General features: G+C 33.1%; 1 protein-coding gene across 7 annotated transcripts in view; it reads left to right on the forward strand.

Moving 5' to 3' along the window:
• The window catches only part of LOC105342164 (plexin-B), a 288820-nt gene that overhangs the window by 48161 nt on the left and 221932 nt on the right, over nucleotides 1–18727 (forward strand). For all 7 annotated transcript variants that reach the window (XM_034449323.2, XM_066082177.1, XM_034449322.2 and 4 more), the window contains exons 6-8: nucleotides 7078–7207; nucleotides 7317–7488; nucleotides 17612–17708. In XM_034449323.2, the coding sequence (XP_034305214.2) occupies nucleotides 7078–7207; nucleotides 7317–7488; nucleotides 17612–17708 (399 nt within the window). The remainder of the gene's footprint in view (nucleotides 1–7077; nucleotides 7208–7316; nucleotides 7489–17611; nucleotides 17709–18727) is intronic.

Below are 18727 nucleotides of genomic sequence, written 5' to 3' on the forward strand. Positions count from 1 at the left end.
AATATAGAGGAACATATAAATTTATAAATAATACCTTTATAATATTACAGAACACATAAGGGTTTTCTTATATATATGTACCGATGGAATATACAGGCTATATGAATAAATGAATATGAAGAACTTGGACATGATTTGAGCTCAAACTTTATTTTTATGAATACAAAATATTTCGTCGGAATACGTTACACACCCTTTAAAAATCCCTCTTTATCATTTTAATACGCAGCAGTTAATTATAAAAATTATACATTATGATCATTTGACAATCTAAAATTCGTAAACAATATTTTTTTTTATAGATTATTTTGGTTTTCTTTTACTCAATACACCAGATATGCTTCCATCAGTTCCATTAATAAGTGAAACTGCTGCAATTTCATCATTTAGATCCACCGGTACGGTATTTTTCATTCATGAATAAGGAATTCCTTATTACTTAACTTTATATATTTTTAAACTATCGTACGATTAAATATTTGAATATAAATAAGCAAACCCCGCTGGACCTCAATTTGGCTTCATTTGAAGTTATGGGTTATATAGTACAAAATCGATACGTAGTATTAATACAGGCAAAGAGACTGGAAAATGTAAATGTATAGTCACTGTGTGCCAAAGGTACAGGGGATGAAACAACACCTTACCTATAAAACACCTGAAACACATGCTCGACGGTTGTGCGAATAACCGATGAGAAAGTAGATTCACAAAAGTCTTGCAAAAAGCATATAAATGAGTGCAAAAAGAAAACGGTCTTGCGAATAGCTGACGAGAGTGAATATACGATGGTGGGTGAATAGCTGCTGAGTGATTTACATGCACGACGGTTATGCGTATTGACACTACCCGTATGTATGTCGTATATCGTCATTATCAAGTCGTACAAATGATCGATGTATTTTTAGCAGTGTCTGTGTAAAGCAATAACGTTTAACTGCATAACTGGACATGAAGTAATCAAGTTTAATAAAATCAGAATAATCGCTAATCTTCATGCACTTGAAAACACCCTGTGAAGTCCGACACAAGACAGGTGCATGCCTCTGACACCGGAAATTGTTAAACAAACACTGACCACGCGCTGAGTCAACAGGTGGCTGCTTATGTAATGGTGAATACACTGGCGATATTTAAACTTGTTTGATGCAAGAAATAGTGTAGAGAGAGGATAAATATTTCAATACATGGAAATAAAACTAAGAATAAGGTATTTCTGATGCAGTTAATTTAGCATACACTCACACAACTTGCATAACAGGCTATATCAGCAGTCACTACTCCCGTGGTGTCAAGAATCACGGCTTGAAAAAATGAGGTAAATTTTTGTCCTATGTACAACACGCAAATTTTGGCTGAAAACTAGGGCGTGTTTAGACGCGACATTACGATAATTTTTCACATTGACTTTGAAATAGTGAAAATTTGATTTGCATAAATTTTATCTACTGTTCTAGGTTCAAATTTGCGGAAAAAACCTGACGTAGGGTATAATTATGTGTAGAGAGACGACTTTACGGTGAACAAAAATCTTTAAGGTTTTTTAATCAAAAATGATTTGGCCGAGATGTTAAAACATGTTGAAGCATCAACAGGGGATATAAATTTATGTTTGTACATAATCAGAGCGGTTATAATGGGGCCACAATGAGAAGATTGAATGTTTATATACTAGGAATAATTAGAGAAACATCTTTGAAATTTTTTTTCTAAAAAACCATTTGGCTGAAAGCTGAAAGGACTATGTGTGGTATTATGCATTTTTTCACCCCCAAAATTAAAGTTTTTTAAAAAGCTTTAAAAATAAAGTAGAATATAGTTGAAATCATATCAGAATTAAGTGTGTAAAAGGTTGTCACCGTAGCAACGTCATAATGTAGAAATTACGTCATGAAGATTGTCTTATTTTGATGAATTGATGTTTTGTAGCAAAATATGGGTGTTTTTCGAGAGTTTTTTGACTTAGAAACATCGAGCGCAGGCTTGTTCAAGTACCATTTTTAGCTCACCTGAGCTGAAAGCTCAAGTGAGCTATTCTGATCACATTTTGTCCGTCGTCCGTCTGTCCGTCCGTCTGTCCGTCTGTCCGTCTGTAAACTTTTTACATTTTGAACTTCTTCTCTAAAACCGCTTATCCAATTTCAACCAAATTTGGCACAAAGCATCCTTATGGGAGGGCGAATATAAATTGCAGAAATAAAAGTTTGATCTGTATTCAAAGCGGAGAAAACCTTGAAACTGTAGAAAAAGGGGGGTGCATTTTTAAAAATCTTCTTCTCAAGAACTACCGAGGCAAATTCAACCTAGTTTAGCATAAATTATCCTTATGGGAAGGAAAATATAAATTGCAAAAATTAAGTGGTAATTCTGTTTCAAATCTGAGTTATTACGAAAATAATAATAAAGGAAAGGCGTGTTTCAATCAGTTTAATAGCTTCGGGTTCGGCATACGGTAAAATGATTCCATACTTCTAAAACGAGGTTCTTTGTTTAAAGCAGCCATGACATTATACGAGAAAGGTCTTTCTGACTATGATGAATTTGCTTGTTGTGCAACAGTTCGCGTATGAAGGGAAATTTTGAAACATACAAAATATATTGGTGCCGATTTTGTGAAGTAAATTGAGGCTAAATATTTCAATGCGTTGATAGTTTTCACACATGACGATGGTGTTAGCTTGTTCTGATTTTCGTTTCGTTCTCATTATGCTTTGTAACCTGGAAACTATCGTCTGTATTTCGTGATTTTTACGTATCAAATCAAACAGAGACTTCGGTAAATCAAACAGTTAACTGTTTACCTGCGCAAATTAAGCAAAATGTAGGGGTACTGAAATACAATTCATTCTATCGGTAATTCGGCATTATCTTTTGCGTAATGGTACATGTAGATTAATGCAATAGGTTTTGTTGAGATGCTCGGCATTTTCTCGAGTTTATTCAGTTTAAATAGAGTTTGATATCGCTGACGGAAATATGTAGGTATATACATGTATATATATGATTCATTTCGAAAAAATAAATTGTGTTCTTTATTTGTTATACATGTAGTGCATGTTTCTTGTGTTTAATTTCTATTTACTAACCATATTTGAGTGTTAAGCTTCGAATTATAAGCAAGATACAGAGATTTGCTCACAATTCTATGTTTGTACACAGATCTTAAAAACTAAAGCTTAAAAAATTTAAAAAATTGTCAATATTTATTAAGAAAATTTACAAAGCCTGTTCTTCCAGAAACCAACTTTAACAACTTATTGTATTGTAACCTTAACCTTTTTAGCTCACCTGAGGGTGGGGCCACAATGGGGGGTCGAAGTTTAACAAATGAATATATAGAGTAAATCTTTAAAAATCTTCTCAGAAATTAATCGGCCAGGAAAGCTGACACCTGTGTGGAAGTATCCTCAGGTAGTGTAGATTCAAAGTTGTGAAAATCATGACCCCCGGGGTACGGTGGGGCCACAATGGGGGATCGAAGTTTAATATAGGAATATATAAAGTAAATCTTTAAAAATCTTCTTCTCAGAAACTAATCAGCCAGGAAAGCTGAAACTTGTGTGAAGGCATCCTCAGGTAGTGTAGATTCATAGTTGTGAAAATCATGACCCCCAGGGATAGGGTGGGGCCACAATGGGGGATCGAAGTTTAAAATAGGAATATATAGAGTAAATCTTTAAAAATCTTCTTCTCAGAAACTAATCAGCCAGGAAAGCTGACACTTTTGTGGATGCATCCTTAGGTAGTGTAAATTCAAAGTTGTGAAAATCATGACCCCCGGGGGTAGGATGGGGCCACAATGGGGGATCGAAGTTAAACATAGGAATATATAGAGTAAATCTTTAAAAATCTTCTTCTCAGAAACTAATCTGCCGGCAATGCTGAATCTTCTTCGGAAGCATCCTCAGGTAGTGTTGATTCACAGTTGTGAAAATAATAACCCCTGGGGGTAGAATGGGGCCACAATGGGGGGTCGAAGTTTAACATATGATTATATAGAGTAAATCTTTAAAAATCTTCTTCTCAGAAACTAATTAGCCAGGAAAGCTGAAACTTGTGTGGAAGCATCCTCAGGTAGTGTAGATTCAAATTTGTGAAAATCATAACCCTGGGGGTAGGTTTGGGCCACAATGGGAGGTCGATGTTTTACATAGGAATAAACAGTGTAAATCTTTTAAAATCTTCTTCTCAGAAACTAATCAGCCAGGAAAGCTGAAACTTGTGTGAAAGCATCCTCAGGTAGTGTAGATTCATAGTTGTGAAAATCATGATCCCCAGGGGTAGGGTGGGGCCACAATGGGGGGTCAAAGTTTAACAAAGGAATATATAGGGTAAATCTTTAAAAATCTTCTCAGAAACTAATCAGCCAGATGTTTCTTTATAATTGTTAAGAATTTGGCCCCAGGACAATTCTTTGGCCTCCCGAGAAGGTTCAGAGTTTGATGTACGTTTATATCTAATATATAAACTATTGTTAAGGATCATTTTGAGAACTGCAATACTCAACATATGATATGACTATAAAATCATCTTGTTAGAAAAGGGACTAATGATTATAAACATAAGAATATCCAGGGGAAAATGGATTTTATTTATACAGGATCTACATGTATTATTGTACATTGTCCAGATAGTTTGTATTATGACTCCATTAAGCTGATTTTATCATACCTATTGTTCCTCAGGTGAGCGATGTGGCCCATGGGCCTCTTGTTTAGTATGATGTGTATATTTATATACCGAAATATATATCTTAAAATCGTACTTGAGCAGACCTACACTCTATACTTCCGAATGCAAAATATAAAGAAAAAAAGTAGAATATTTTCATTTGTTTGCAAAGAACTATATATGATATGAGTAAAATTTGGTCCCCATAATTCGCCATTTTTTTTTAATGTTTCAGGTACAATGAAATGTTATGTTATATTTTAGAATAGTTGATATAAAATCTATTATTCACCTATTTATTTGATTTATTTGCACTTACTGGGAGTACATGATGTCAGAAGTGATGCTATTTCTCTAATTCAATCAAAATTAGTCAAAAATTGACATTCTTTAGCTCACTTGAGCTGAAAGCATCTGTTAAAGATTATTACGAAGAAGTGAGCCACCCATGTGCGTTGAAGTGAAACTAATGCCCTGTAAAGAGTTGCTGTGTACACATGAGGGGTGTCAAGCAATTAAACAAAGGAATATATCGGTGTAGGAGAGTGGGAAATCATTATCATACGGTCAAAACCCTATCAGATTAACTGAAAATGGCATTTTTTTCTATCAAATTATCAAGAAAAAATATAAAGGGATATATAAGAAATGGTTCGGTGTTTTGATATTATATCAGATTAAGCGATCCCTGGGGGTAGGGTGGGGCCACAAAAGTTGCTTTCAGGTTTACATGGGGTTATACAAAACTGAAACAACAAGAGTAGTTCAGAATTATGTGCAGAAAAATTTAAAGATCTATTTAAACAAGATATACTGTACTAAACTGTCAAGATATTTTGTATTTGATACCTGAAAGCTGATTTCATCATTGGTGAACTATTCTTGCTCAGGTTAGCGATATGGCCCCTGGCTCTCTTAGTTTTTTTTTCCAACCTGTGATTTCATCAATACTCACCTAACAGGTTTGAAGTCATTTGCATTTTTACCCTGAACCATTGGGGGCCCCAGGGCGGCCCCCAAACCCCCTGCCCTGCTGTGGCACAGTGCTTCCACATCCATCTACCCTACATCTGTCTGAAGTATTAACCTTTTTGAAAAGTTTGTTTCCTTTGGAGTCTTTGGACATTAAATTTCTTACATTGAAACTTTGTACCTTGTTAGCATTGACTACAGCGGCTAGAGCTCAGACATTAGTGTGTATGAATGTTAAGAATATGTGTTTAAATTCAGATAGTGTTGTGTTTTATTTTACGTCATTGTTGAAAACATCCAGACCAGGAAGGTCTATTTCATTGCAAAAATATAATGATAAGAAATTATGTATTGTGTCAACACTACATGAATATCTGAAAAGAACGAGGAAAAGGAGAAAGTGTGATCAACTTTTAATGTCATATAAGACTTTCAATAAAGTATCAACTAGTACAGTGGCAAGATGGATCAAAGACGTTATGGGAAGTGCAGGAATAGATATCACTTTTTTTCAAAGCACACTCTATTCCTTCAGCTGCATCTTCTTCAGAATTAAGGAGTGGTGCCTCGTTGACAGATAAACTTAAAACTGGTGACTTGTCTTCTTCCAAGAATTTAAAAAAATTCTTTTGTAGAGATACATGTAATGTTATAGCAAATAATAACAACACAAAAACATTTATGACTGCAGTTTTACAAATGTAGTTGTTGTTGACACTGACATAAATTGTTTTTTGAATAAATGGTTGATCTAATTTATTGTCAATTCTTTGAACATGCTATTGATACTCCGATATGCCGAAGGCTGTATAAAAAGAATGGGCCCCTCATCCAAGCATACCCTGGATGTGATGGATGAGGGACATTCTTGGAGTACAGCCGTGGGTGAGGAATATCAACTTTCCCAACCCATGTGAAACATTGGTGATATTTATGCCCGCCACTAGTTTCTAATTGACAATAAATTTTCTTTAAATTATGAGTGATAGATAAATGGCGGTGCTATATCTACTACTGATGTCACATGGTTTGAATTCTTTGAAGAGCAAGCCCAAGTATAATTAGTCAAGAATTATGCTATTGATACTCCTCAGCCTCCAGCTGTACTCCAAGAATGTCCCTCATCCATCACATCCAGGGTATACTTGGATGAGGGGCCAATTTTTCTATACTAAGGGCAATAACTCTAAGATTGTATCCGCCATTTTCCACGAATACTTGCCACGATGCTGTAGTTTCAGCTTTATGAGGCATTTTTCACCATGTTTTTCATTCTCTCCACTATACCATCAGCCCTTATATTTATGAGTCATATTAAACTGTAAATGTAGTATTTATTTAAAGCTGTTCATACCAATTACTATTCCATTCATTTTGATATACCTGAATCTTGATTATAAATTGTAGTTCACCTTTGTGCATTCCTCTCTACAGATGCTCATTGAAGAGTGAGTGCTCAAATCCAACAGCAAGCCGCTGGAAGAATGTTTCAAACCCAGATTTATCCTGTATAGCCATTCTAAATGTGTCACCACCAATGGCCCATGTCTCCCAAAATATCACAGTAATGTAGAAAAATGAGTTTGTAATTATGCTTGAATATTTATTATACTTTACATTTAGAATACACTGACATATCTAATTCTCTTATTTTCTTGTTTGTATTTTTCAAGCTATATTTAACAGTCAACGACCTACCAGAAAGTTTCAATACATCATACAACTGTGTGTTTGGTTTCCATAATGGAATTCAGCAAAAGTCGTCAGCCTTGATAAGGAGTTATGGGATCGAGTGTAGAAATCCACATGTAGATGATGACAGCCTAGCCTTTAACAATGCTTTAGGTAATTTTTGTTAAAAGGTGATTTGATTTTGACTGCCTGTTTACAGTAGTGTGCCATAATTGAGTTTGCAAAAAAGACGCAGTACCGGTAATATCGTCTCTTCTCTTATAGGCACATTTTGAAAAGGAAATAAAACATTTTATTATATGATTGATTTTAATTCCTAGCTCTCTGATTGGCTCAAATCCAACTATCTTGAAAAAAACAGAACATTATATTCACCTGCACGTGACCTAGGAGGTCATTATAACATTTGATTTTCTCTACATTGGACTAAAAATAGATCGTCCAATGAAACATCGCGTTTCTCAATTTGTTCGGCAATGGCTTCATGCTAAAACATTACTTGATAACACTCAATTTATTATATGTCTGTATAAATTCGTCGCTGAATCATATAATAAAGTAATTATTGCTGTTTTTTTTATCAATATGATGATTTATCTACCCTCGAAGTACAACATTGTACTCCTAGGGTAGCTAAATCATCGGATTGACCTCAAAAGCAGCAATAATTGTATATTATTTAATGACTTGAATAAAAAAAAACTTGTCTGATGATTTTTCAACCTATTTTCTACTTTCGCTTATTTTATTTTTTGAGATGTTCCCCTTTGGAAAACAATTATTGTTTTCAAAATAACATGGCATCAAACTGGAGAAAATGAATGGGAAGGCACAAACAAAGTTGAAATACAGATATCAGGTGTTAGATTTTATAGACATAAAACTGGAATTTCAAGGATGAACGAAATAAACAACTAAACATAGCTTTAAAATACAGATGACCAGAATAATGCTAAAATCATAACCCAAAGTGAAAAATATGAATAGTGAAAAGGGCACCACAAGATAATGAGATCCCATTTCAGGGTTTCAAATACAGGTAAACATCGATATCTCGAACTTTGGGGCTATAGTACTCGTATTGAAAACAGCCCATGTACGATGAACCGGAAGTCACTTTACTCACTGCATGTTCAATACATGACTTGTTTTTGTTGAAAAAAGATAATTTTCCTTCTTAATCTTCATATTTCAATCCTTCTTTATTGTTATTGGGGCATATATATGAAAATATGTATTTAGAGCAAGAGAGACTCTCTGCTTGTTGGAGATTTACGGAGTCAGCCGAGCGTTTGGTTGAACGAGACTATATTGAACTCTGGTGTAGGAATACATAAAATGTACGACTTTAAAAAATATCTAAATTGTTCGTACCATTTAAAATCTGATTATTAACAAGGTATCTATAAATGAGTTTCCTTGAAGAACAATGCTTAAGAACTCATTACATCAAATTTATTGATTAGAACTAAATGTTGTCAGCATTGTTGATTTGTGTTTATAGGTCCAAACACTGTTTCACTTTCGGTTTGCCTGAGTAACTGCATAGGAGAGTTGATAAAGATCAACTCCCAAAAAAGATAATTTGAATTGTAAGTTCAACAGCTAGGAAAATAATATCGACACATTCTTTTGGCATATATAAAGTACAGAGATGAACATCATTGAAAATATATGAAGATGTTGATTATAGATGTACAAAGACCAAAAATTAAAATGTGAATTTTTTTATCCTAGAAAGAGTTGTCCTTTTCATTTCGAGAAGTCTCCCTTTATGTTGAATATGAGCCTGTAAATTGCCCATCTAGGAAAATTGAAAGAATATTTCCTGTATAAGAATAAAATACAAAGTATCGTCTCTGTCTGCTAAATTACTTTTACGTTGTTGTTAGAAACACTTGGTCAAAAATTCAGAGTGATAACATGATCTAGATAAACATTGAGCATTTTGCAAACTCATTCATGGCCCTTAACCGTAAATGAACAAAATGGCCAGGAATTTTTTGATTAACATTTATGTGTCTTAAAAAAAATGCTTAGAAAGATGAGTTATCAGTTGTTTTACTTTTAATTAGAGTTTATAACACTGTTTTTAGCTCACCTGAGCTAAAAGCTTAAGTGAGCATTTTTGATCACTTTTTGTCTGGTATCAGTCTGTCTCTCCATCTGTCCCTCTTTTTGTCTGCATGTTGTCTGTAAACTTCTTACATTTTCAATTTCTTCTCCAGAACCACAAGGCCAATTTTAACTAAATTTTGCACAAAGCATAATTAGGTGAAGGAAATTCAAGTTTGTTAAAATGAATGGCCACACCCTCTTTCAAAAGGAGACAATTAGAAATTATTGAAAATTTGTTGGTCTTTTTAAAAAATCATCTACTTAAAAAGCTGAAAGTTGTGTGGAAGCATCCTATGGTAGGGTGGATTCAAGTTTGTTCAAATGAAGATCCCTGGAGGTAGGATAAGGCCACAATGGGAGGATGAATTTTTACATAGGAATGTATAGAGTAAATCTTTAAAAAACTTTTTCTCAGAAACCATTTGGCCAGAAAAGCTGAAAGTTGTTGCGAAGCATCTTCAGGAAGATTAGATTCAACTTTGTTCAAATCATGATCCCAGGGGTAGGTTGGGGCTACAATTTTTACATAGGAATATATAGAGAAGAATCTTTATCTCAAAAACCGATTGATCAGAAAAGCTGAAACTTGTTAAGTATGGAGGGTAATCGTGTTAAAAAATCCAGCCTTGTAAACTTGTAAATCCGAATATGCAATCGTGTTGGTGTGTGAGCCTGAGTAGGAATGAGTGTAATTTTGATCATATAACCTATAAAACTCGGGCATAAACACTTTAGAGTTGACCCCGCAGGCCTTCAATCTAATTTTTCCCACAGATGCAGCTGTAAAATTGCAGTTACCTTCATGTAACATGCCACTATAATGCACAATTTCTCCCTGAAGTGTCTGCATTTGTATCTCCGTTTTCTGAAATAGCTTGGCTGACATGTTACAAATCGACAAATGTAAAGTCTACAAGTTTGTCAAATTTTGACATGACCAAATATGGAAACAATGACGTCACCGATAGAAAAGACTAGCTGCAGGTAAAGGCATGCTGTAATCACCGAAATGGGGACAGAATAAATTAAAACAATATATTAGGTAGGCCTATAATCATATTATCTCTGGATAACAACCTTTCATAGGAAGTATAATTTTTCAGAAAAATAAATTATGAGTGTATATCAAGAGAATATAAAAGAATTCGACCGCCTTCATATATCTTCTTAGAACTGGAAAAAATATATGTAATAACTTTGTTTGAATATACACATAATTATTTATTAGAGCAATTGTTAAAGTATAGAGCAGAATAAAGAAAATATCTCTAAAAAAATCCTAATCGCTACCACAAAGTTGGGACAAGACCTCCTACCTGGTGAAAAATTACACAGGGCCTGCCAGTTGGTCAATTAAGTAACTGAGTTGCACAGTTATCAATAAGAAAAACCAACAATATTTTAAGATTTTGACTAATATGAGACATAAGAAGGGACACCCCACCCCCCCCCCCCCCCCCTCCCCCTTTAAAAAAAATAAACAAAATTTCAAAGATAAGGTTAACTGTCGTAAAATTAAAATGTGTATAAATTATTTCTAAAAATTTCCAGAGAGCTATTATATATAATACAGCTTTACATTCACTTGTGAATATGTACTGTTTTCCCTAAAGCATGCAGCTACTTAATTTTGTAAAATGATTGTCAATACAGTATATTTATACCCCCGCTCCGAAGGAGAGGGGGTATACTGTTTTACCCTTGTGTGTCTGTTTGTCTGTCCGTCCGTCCGTCCGTCCGTCCGTCTGTCTGTCTGTCCGTCCGTAACAAAAATTTCTGTCGCATTTATCTGAGCAACTATTTATCGCAGATGCTTGAAATTTTTACACAATATTTGTATAGGCATGCCATATCGTGGGATATATTTTTGTACTAATCGGATGTCAACTTCCTGTTAAATGTCGACTTTGTTTATTTTTAGCCAAAATTTTCAAACAAATTTCCGTCAAAGATTTCTCAGCAACTATTTATCGCAGATGCTTGAAATTTTAATACACTATTTGCTTAGGCATGCTATATCGTGGGATATATTTTTGTATCAATCGGACGTCAACTTCCTGTTAAATGACGACTTTGCTTTTTTTTTTAACCAAAATTTTCAAACAAATTTTCGTCAAAGATTTCTCAGCAACTATTTATCGCAGATGCTTGAAATTTTTACACAATATTTGTATAGGCATGCCATATCGTGGGATATATTTTCGTACCAATTGGGAGTCAACTTCCTGTTAAATGACGACTTTGTTTATTTTTAGCCAAAATTTTCAAACAAATTTCCGTCAAAGATTTCTCAGCAACTGTTTATCGCAGATGCTTGAAATTTTAACACACTATTTGTTTAGGCATGCCATATTATGGGATATATTTCTGTACCAATCAGATGCCAGCTTTCTGTTAAATGTTGACTTTGCTTATTTTGCATATTCACATCAGAGCGGGGGTATCACTAGTGAACATTGGCTCACAGATATCTTGTTTAAAATATTTTGATTAATTAAAAAACTCCACCAGTTCATAAACAATCAAATTTATCTGACCCACTCCACTCCATTTTAGAAATCCAATTTCTGAAGAAAAAACATAATTACAAAAACATAAACATACTAGTATATAGTATATAGTATAATGAGAAATTTTTAAAAAATAATATGCATAGAAAAGCATCTTCAGATAGTATAGATTCAAATTGGTCAAAATCATAATCTTTAGTGGTAGGGTGAGGCCACATTTGGGACGGAGGTCTAATTTTATGAAGAAAAACATTTTAAATTACGCTATTCACAAAAATTCAAATGTTTTAATATATAGTTTTTAATCGGGTTTTCGAACAGAAATATCCGGTTATTAAAATGGCGGGCGGGCGGGCAGGCGGGCGGCTGCCAAAAGGGTACCCTCATTGTACGGATAACTCCTCCTACAGTTTTCAAGATAGGAAGTTGTTCTTTTGCAGATCAATTGTACATATATCAGAGGTGTGCATATTGCTAGGATTTAGATTTCCGATTATTTATGAAAAAAATACCAGCTTTTGAACTTAGTCATTTTTTGGCAAAAAATTGCATATAGGGTACCCTTTCACCTTATCCATTTCACTGGATACGGGTTGACATGGATTATGGATACAGTTCACATAAAAGAAAACCCGGTTTGCTGTCACAGCTTTTTACTTGTTCTTATTTATGAGCATTTATTTATGAACAAGGGGTTCTAAGGTCGATGTAGGTTTATTTCCCATATATAAGCAGTTGTTTAAGATCTTCTTGAGAACTGCAATGCCCAATATGCAAACATGACTTTAAAATTATCCTGATACAAAAGGGGCTCGATGATAAAAATAAGAATATTCAGGGAAAAAAAATTTAAAATCTTTTTAATATACAAGATGTACCATATTATACTACATTGTCCAGATATTTTGTATATGACTCCATAAAGCTGATTTTATTATAAGGGCCGCCGGAAGGCGGTCCGTTATTTGATACACATTTAAATATTGTTACTGCGTTTCTGTGGGATAGTTCTTTTTTTAATAGAATTAATATTATGCATATTTTCATGAATTAAATGTAAAGGACGAGTGCACTTATGGGCCCCGGTAAAAAGTAAAAAAATAAAGATTCAAATTAAGCATATTTTTTCCCCTAACATTATCTATTGATATCTATGTCATAAGAATTAACAAGTTTAAGTGCTGAATTTATTGTTTATAAAAAGCACGAAGCTTTAAAACATAGTAGGGGTCAGCAGACATTCGGGATTTTGTACAGTAAATTGAGGACGGGCATTCATTTCAAAGCCTTTGTTTACTGTCAGCCTAACCGAGTACAAACTTGTGGAAAAGACAAAATACGCATTATACATTTATAGAAAACTCCTGTGAAAGTAAGAAGTTTGTACTACATTAGGCTGGTACCTAAAAATTGAAAAACGTATGAAAATTTCAAGGTTTTTCCTATAGCAAGCGAAAGCTATTACCTGCGTGACCCATGTTTGAACCCACGCATGGAATAAATCATTTCAAACAATCACGTGGGTTCTATCCAGGTAAACGTTTGTCAAATGTGCTCACTGTAAAACATTGACACGTTTTAAATCGCTTTCCATCATCTTTGTATGGTCAGGAATGTTTGTTTGGTCACAATGGTAATATGCAACTTCAAAGCTTTATGCGATTTTTTTTCAGACGTAAAATAATGCATAAAGTATTATTCAGCAAACGCGCCGATAGATCCACCAACAGAGCAATGTTGATTTAAATATCTCCTCCCTCTGATTAAACTAGACACAATTCAAGTAGGTTCGGTTCGATTTTTCCGGATTTAGATTATTTATAGGCATTTAAAAATCCTCATTTTTTTAAACTGTATGCTAATTTTGGTAAATTTAAGCGTGCGTATAAATCAGAAGTATCCATCTGTGCTTAACAATTACGAGAAAAAAGCAATTTGTTGATATTTTCTACATAAAAACGGCACTGAAAAAGGGCCCATTCTCTATAGCTTAAGTGCACTTGTTCTTTGCATGAAGAAATATGTTTCATGCCTTTTAAAAAATATCACATATTTTTTGTTTTACTCGTAAATGAAAAATAGGTCATACTTAGTAGATTGTCCTGTTTGGCGCGTTTTTATCGAGACTATAATCTATTCGGAAAATTCTGGAGTTCTTCATTCTTTTCAAAACAATGCATCGGGATCGGTATGCGGGACATACTAAAGACCTGAAATACTAAAGACCTGCATGTCATTGAATTTTATATAAATGATATATTTGAATTTCTATGTGCCGAGTCAAATAAAATGACTGTGTGTGTGTATTTATTATATTTCCATGTAAAATGTGGTAGAAAATATCATGAAATGACATCAATATCAATTATTTACGCAAAAATATGACAGAAATGAAAATTTGAATTGACTGGAAAATTTTAACTAATCATTTTCTAATTTTGTGGTCCCTTGAAATCATATAAACTAATGCAATAAGTTTTTATTCAATATAATGCAACAAAAAAAACCCAACAACAAAATGGTTTGAAATACATAATCTCCAAGAGATTCTTTATGATAATAGTAAAATGTTAAAACAAGTTGCTGAAAGTATATTAAAATTTACCATAAAAATTAATACAACCAACTTTTATTTTCTTCTTTGTGGTGTGTTTTTATGTAAACAACCAATGATTCATACAACAATTATATTTTTTGCGGCCCATTTGACGCTTACATCAAGATGATTTCTTGTGTCTATTGTTGCTCAGGTGAGCATTGTGGCCCATGGGCTTGTTGTTTTTGTTTGTTTAAAGTGCTATAACTTTTTATACCCAAAGTACTTTCAACTTTAAAGTGAGACTATTTTGTAAGGTCTTATCAAAAGGATTAAAAGACTATTATAATCACATCCTGTATGGTGTGTATATTATTACTTACTAGGTTAGTTACTGACTCACTACGGAAATATATTGGGTTGATCAATCTCATAGATGGCGAGGCTTTGCCTCGCCATCTATGAGATTGATCAACCCAATATATTTCCGTAGTGAGTCAGTAACTAACCTAATAAGTGTTTTGTTTTCTCGAGGACTATCAAGCGACATATTTATTCACAAATAGTGATGATCTACGCAAAGCCATGTACAAGATGTCTTACATCTCTTCCAATTTAACTCATTTAAACTCTTCAAAATTTTCATCACACCTTTCAAATACTCTTTCAAAATCTTTGCTTTACCCATGTTTACTTACAATGTTTTGTTGCTATTCAATTTCAAATGTTTTCTCCCTTTCCTCTGCAGAGATTTGAGCAAATTTGGACGCTGCCATTTTGTTCTGCTCCAGACAAAACAATGTGACGTCAATATTCTAAGGGCAACTACTCTAATTTTAAAGAATTTCAAAGGGCAACAACTCCAAATACTTTAAGAACTTACAGCATGCAGTTTTATGTATAAAATACTATGAAATGTCGAAATGAGTAAGCGAAGCGTCGACCAATGACGGCCATATTGCCTATTATTATTTCTCACAGAACAAATATAGAGATATATGAGGCAATCACGTGCTATGTTTAAACCAATGAAAATGTGACATTTCAGTCCAAGGGAAAACAATGTTACATAGAAGATATCTATATTGTTTGATTTTATATTTGATTTATCCAACCAGTTGAACTGATGTTTGTATTCACGATGATTGCAGACAATATAGATGTTCTATTATCTCAAACAGTTTGATTTATATAAAGCTTTTAATACAGTCCTTAAGAATGACACAAATTGATTTTTGTCTATTATTACCTTTAATATTGATGATGCAATTCTTTGTTATGCAGTTATCTTTACCTTGCACCATACTTAGTTGAAATACTGTTTTCTTTAAACATTTTTTTTAAATTTGGTTTTTCCAAAGGAAAAATCTGGTTAATATTAAAATGATGAAAATGGTCGGGTGGCTGGATTGGTGGGCGGCTACCAAAAGGGTACTTTTATTGAACGGATTACTCTTCCTACAGTTTTTAAGATAGAGAGTTTTTGTTTTGCAGATCAGTTGCATCTTTTTGCAAATTAATTAATGATCTGGATCTGTTCAATTTAGACCTTAAAATGCACTTAATCATTGCCAGATAAATTAATTTTTTGAAGTTTTATTGTAACATCAAAGCATTTTAAAGTATTTCACTCCTCTCGTTTTGATTTCATTGCACAGATGTTCATTAGATTTTAAATAAATATTATTTTATTAATCTAATCCTCACAGAGAGATCATCATTTCATAAAAACACTAAATTCAGAAAGAAAATCCGTTTAAATTCAAGAAGCAAACAAGTTTTTTCGGGGGAACTATTTTCTCGTGCGGAAGGTTTTATAGACGAAAATGACAGAAACAAGCAATTTTAGGAATTTTCAATATACCTTTCTTTTTATTATTCTTTATTCATTGTTCACATTTTAACATTTGATAGGTTTGTGACATGTTCTATATATATATACATCCTGTGTGACTTGTACAAAACTACATTTTAAAAGAATGATAGACATTTAGCACAAAATCATGCAAATATATAGAAAATGTCTGAATTTTTTAAAGCCAAACTTTGTAAGAATTTTATCTTTGAAGCCATATATCTAAGATTTGACATCACTGACCCCCATGTTTTATTATGTCAAAATGATACTGAATGCATATCTACGCAAACTGGATTAATCATATAAAGTTCTTGATATTCAAAATGTTTTTATAAATATTTCAAATCAAATTGTAACTATGATAGAAATTGTCTATTTTTAGTGCAAAAAGGTCACAAAAAACTTTATGCAGCTTCGTACAAAATTCTTTCGTAATTCCTCTATTCAGTGTGACCATTGTGCATAATTAAAAAGGATATTTCAAGAAAAGAGTTTGCATAATAAAAAATACTGACATCAAATCCTAATCAGGCTGAAATCACATTTTAGGCGCAAAAAGGTCAAATTAGATTGGGCATAACTTAAAGGGATGAACACTGACCTCCTATTATCTTTGTATTTTCTAAGTATGTTTTGTCTACAGATTACAATAATTATATACTTCTCATGAAATTCTTGATACAAGAATTTAGGAGTGGGATACCTTAAGGGAAAATTTCTTAGCATCTCTCATTAAATTGGTTTAAGATTTGTAAATGCACCGCTCATTTACACTGAAATGTTCCTGCATATACTTGCTTAAATTGCTGCTATAATGTCACAAGGCAATGGCCTGAGTTAATTGCTTTTAGATTATGCTTATCACAGAACTTAAACTTCGAAAGTCATTTACAGTTTAAATATGAAGTAATGAATGTAAACTTCTGGCTACCTTATTTTTTAACCACTGGTCAGAACAAATATTTTGGTACTTTTTTTAAAATTTTGATCTTTCCAAGTTTTGATCTCTCAAACTAAGGTCCCCTCAAGTTAGAATTATCAAGATTTACCTTATAATCTGAAAATAGTCTTTAAAAACTTTAAAATGCAGACAAATACAACAGAGAAACAGTTCAGAAGCTACATAATATGCTATTTTAAAAGGAACTGACATTTAGAACATACACTGAACTTTGACTCAATGAAAATGATATTAATAAACAGTATATATGTGCATGATTATATTAAATGTAGTTTTATTTGTGTATTGTACAGGACATATCAACATAACTTTGGGCATTGAATCCTTGGAAACGAAGCACATCATTGTATCAAAACCATATCTTCTTTACAATTGCAGCAGTTTCTCTAGGTGAGAGTTAATTTTCTTGATGTATAATCTATAGCTAGATCTATGATACATACATGTATACCAATTACCAGTAATTATGCATTTAGAAGAAAGAGGAATGTTTGGGAAATGTTGATTGTTAGACTATAAACAATATTTTGAGAGTAATAAGTGTTAAACTATTATTCTGAAGAGTAAACTTCAGGACAGCCAATGTGGCCTCCTAAAAATGTCTTGCTTTCAAGATACCTTTTTATTCACCTGAGTAACTCAGGCGACGTATTGCAATTGGTTTTTGTCTGTTGTCGTGCATCATATGTTAACAATTAAACTATTTTACTTCTTTTAAAAAACTACATGGCCAATTCTGTGTATAAACAAAGTAGGCGCTACCCAGACTGATTCCAGAGACACCTGGCGAAGATTTCATAGAGAGTTTTAATATACAGAAAAAAACTTGTACATGTATTTTATTATAAAAACAAATTGTTTTTTTTTTTATTTCTACCCGACGATATTTTTCCCCCATAATTACCCTTTGTACAGTTCTCATTTTACTTTTACCATGCGAAATCGATTTCCTGTTTATCGTAAGCACATGATCAAAATGCATGACAGCATGTAATAATGATTGAAAGATGATTCAGTCAGCAATCTAAGTAAGAAATGTAAGAAGAAATAAATTTATTCACATTTAATTTGTTTAAATGATAAATTACTACAGTATATTGATTAAAGTCCATACAATTTTTACACAGAAATTCAAGCAGTATTATAGTAAACACTCATGATTTTATTGGAGGGTTGCATAAATGTTTGCAAAATTTCATATTAAATTTTCCAACCAAAAAAAAAAGCATGCCGGGTAAATAGGGCGAAGCGATGAATAGGGCGAGGTCCACGTGTCAGGAAAAAAAAGTATCTACCTAATTTTCGAAAAATACGGTAATTCTTTAAAAAACTTGTTTTCAAAAACTAATCAATCAGGAAATCTGGAACTTGTGTGGAAGTACTCTCAGGTAGTGTAGATTCAAAGTTGT

This window comes from Magallana gigas, chromosome 4 (assembly GCF_963853765.1).
Source record: "Magallana gigas chromosome 4, xbMagGiga1.1, whole genome shotgun sequence".
Taxonomy (NCBI): Eukaryota; Metazoa; Mollusca; class Bivalvia; order Ostreida; family Ostreidae; genus Magallana; species Magallana gigas.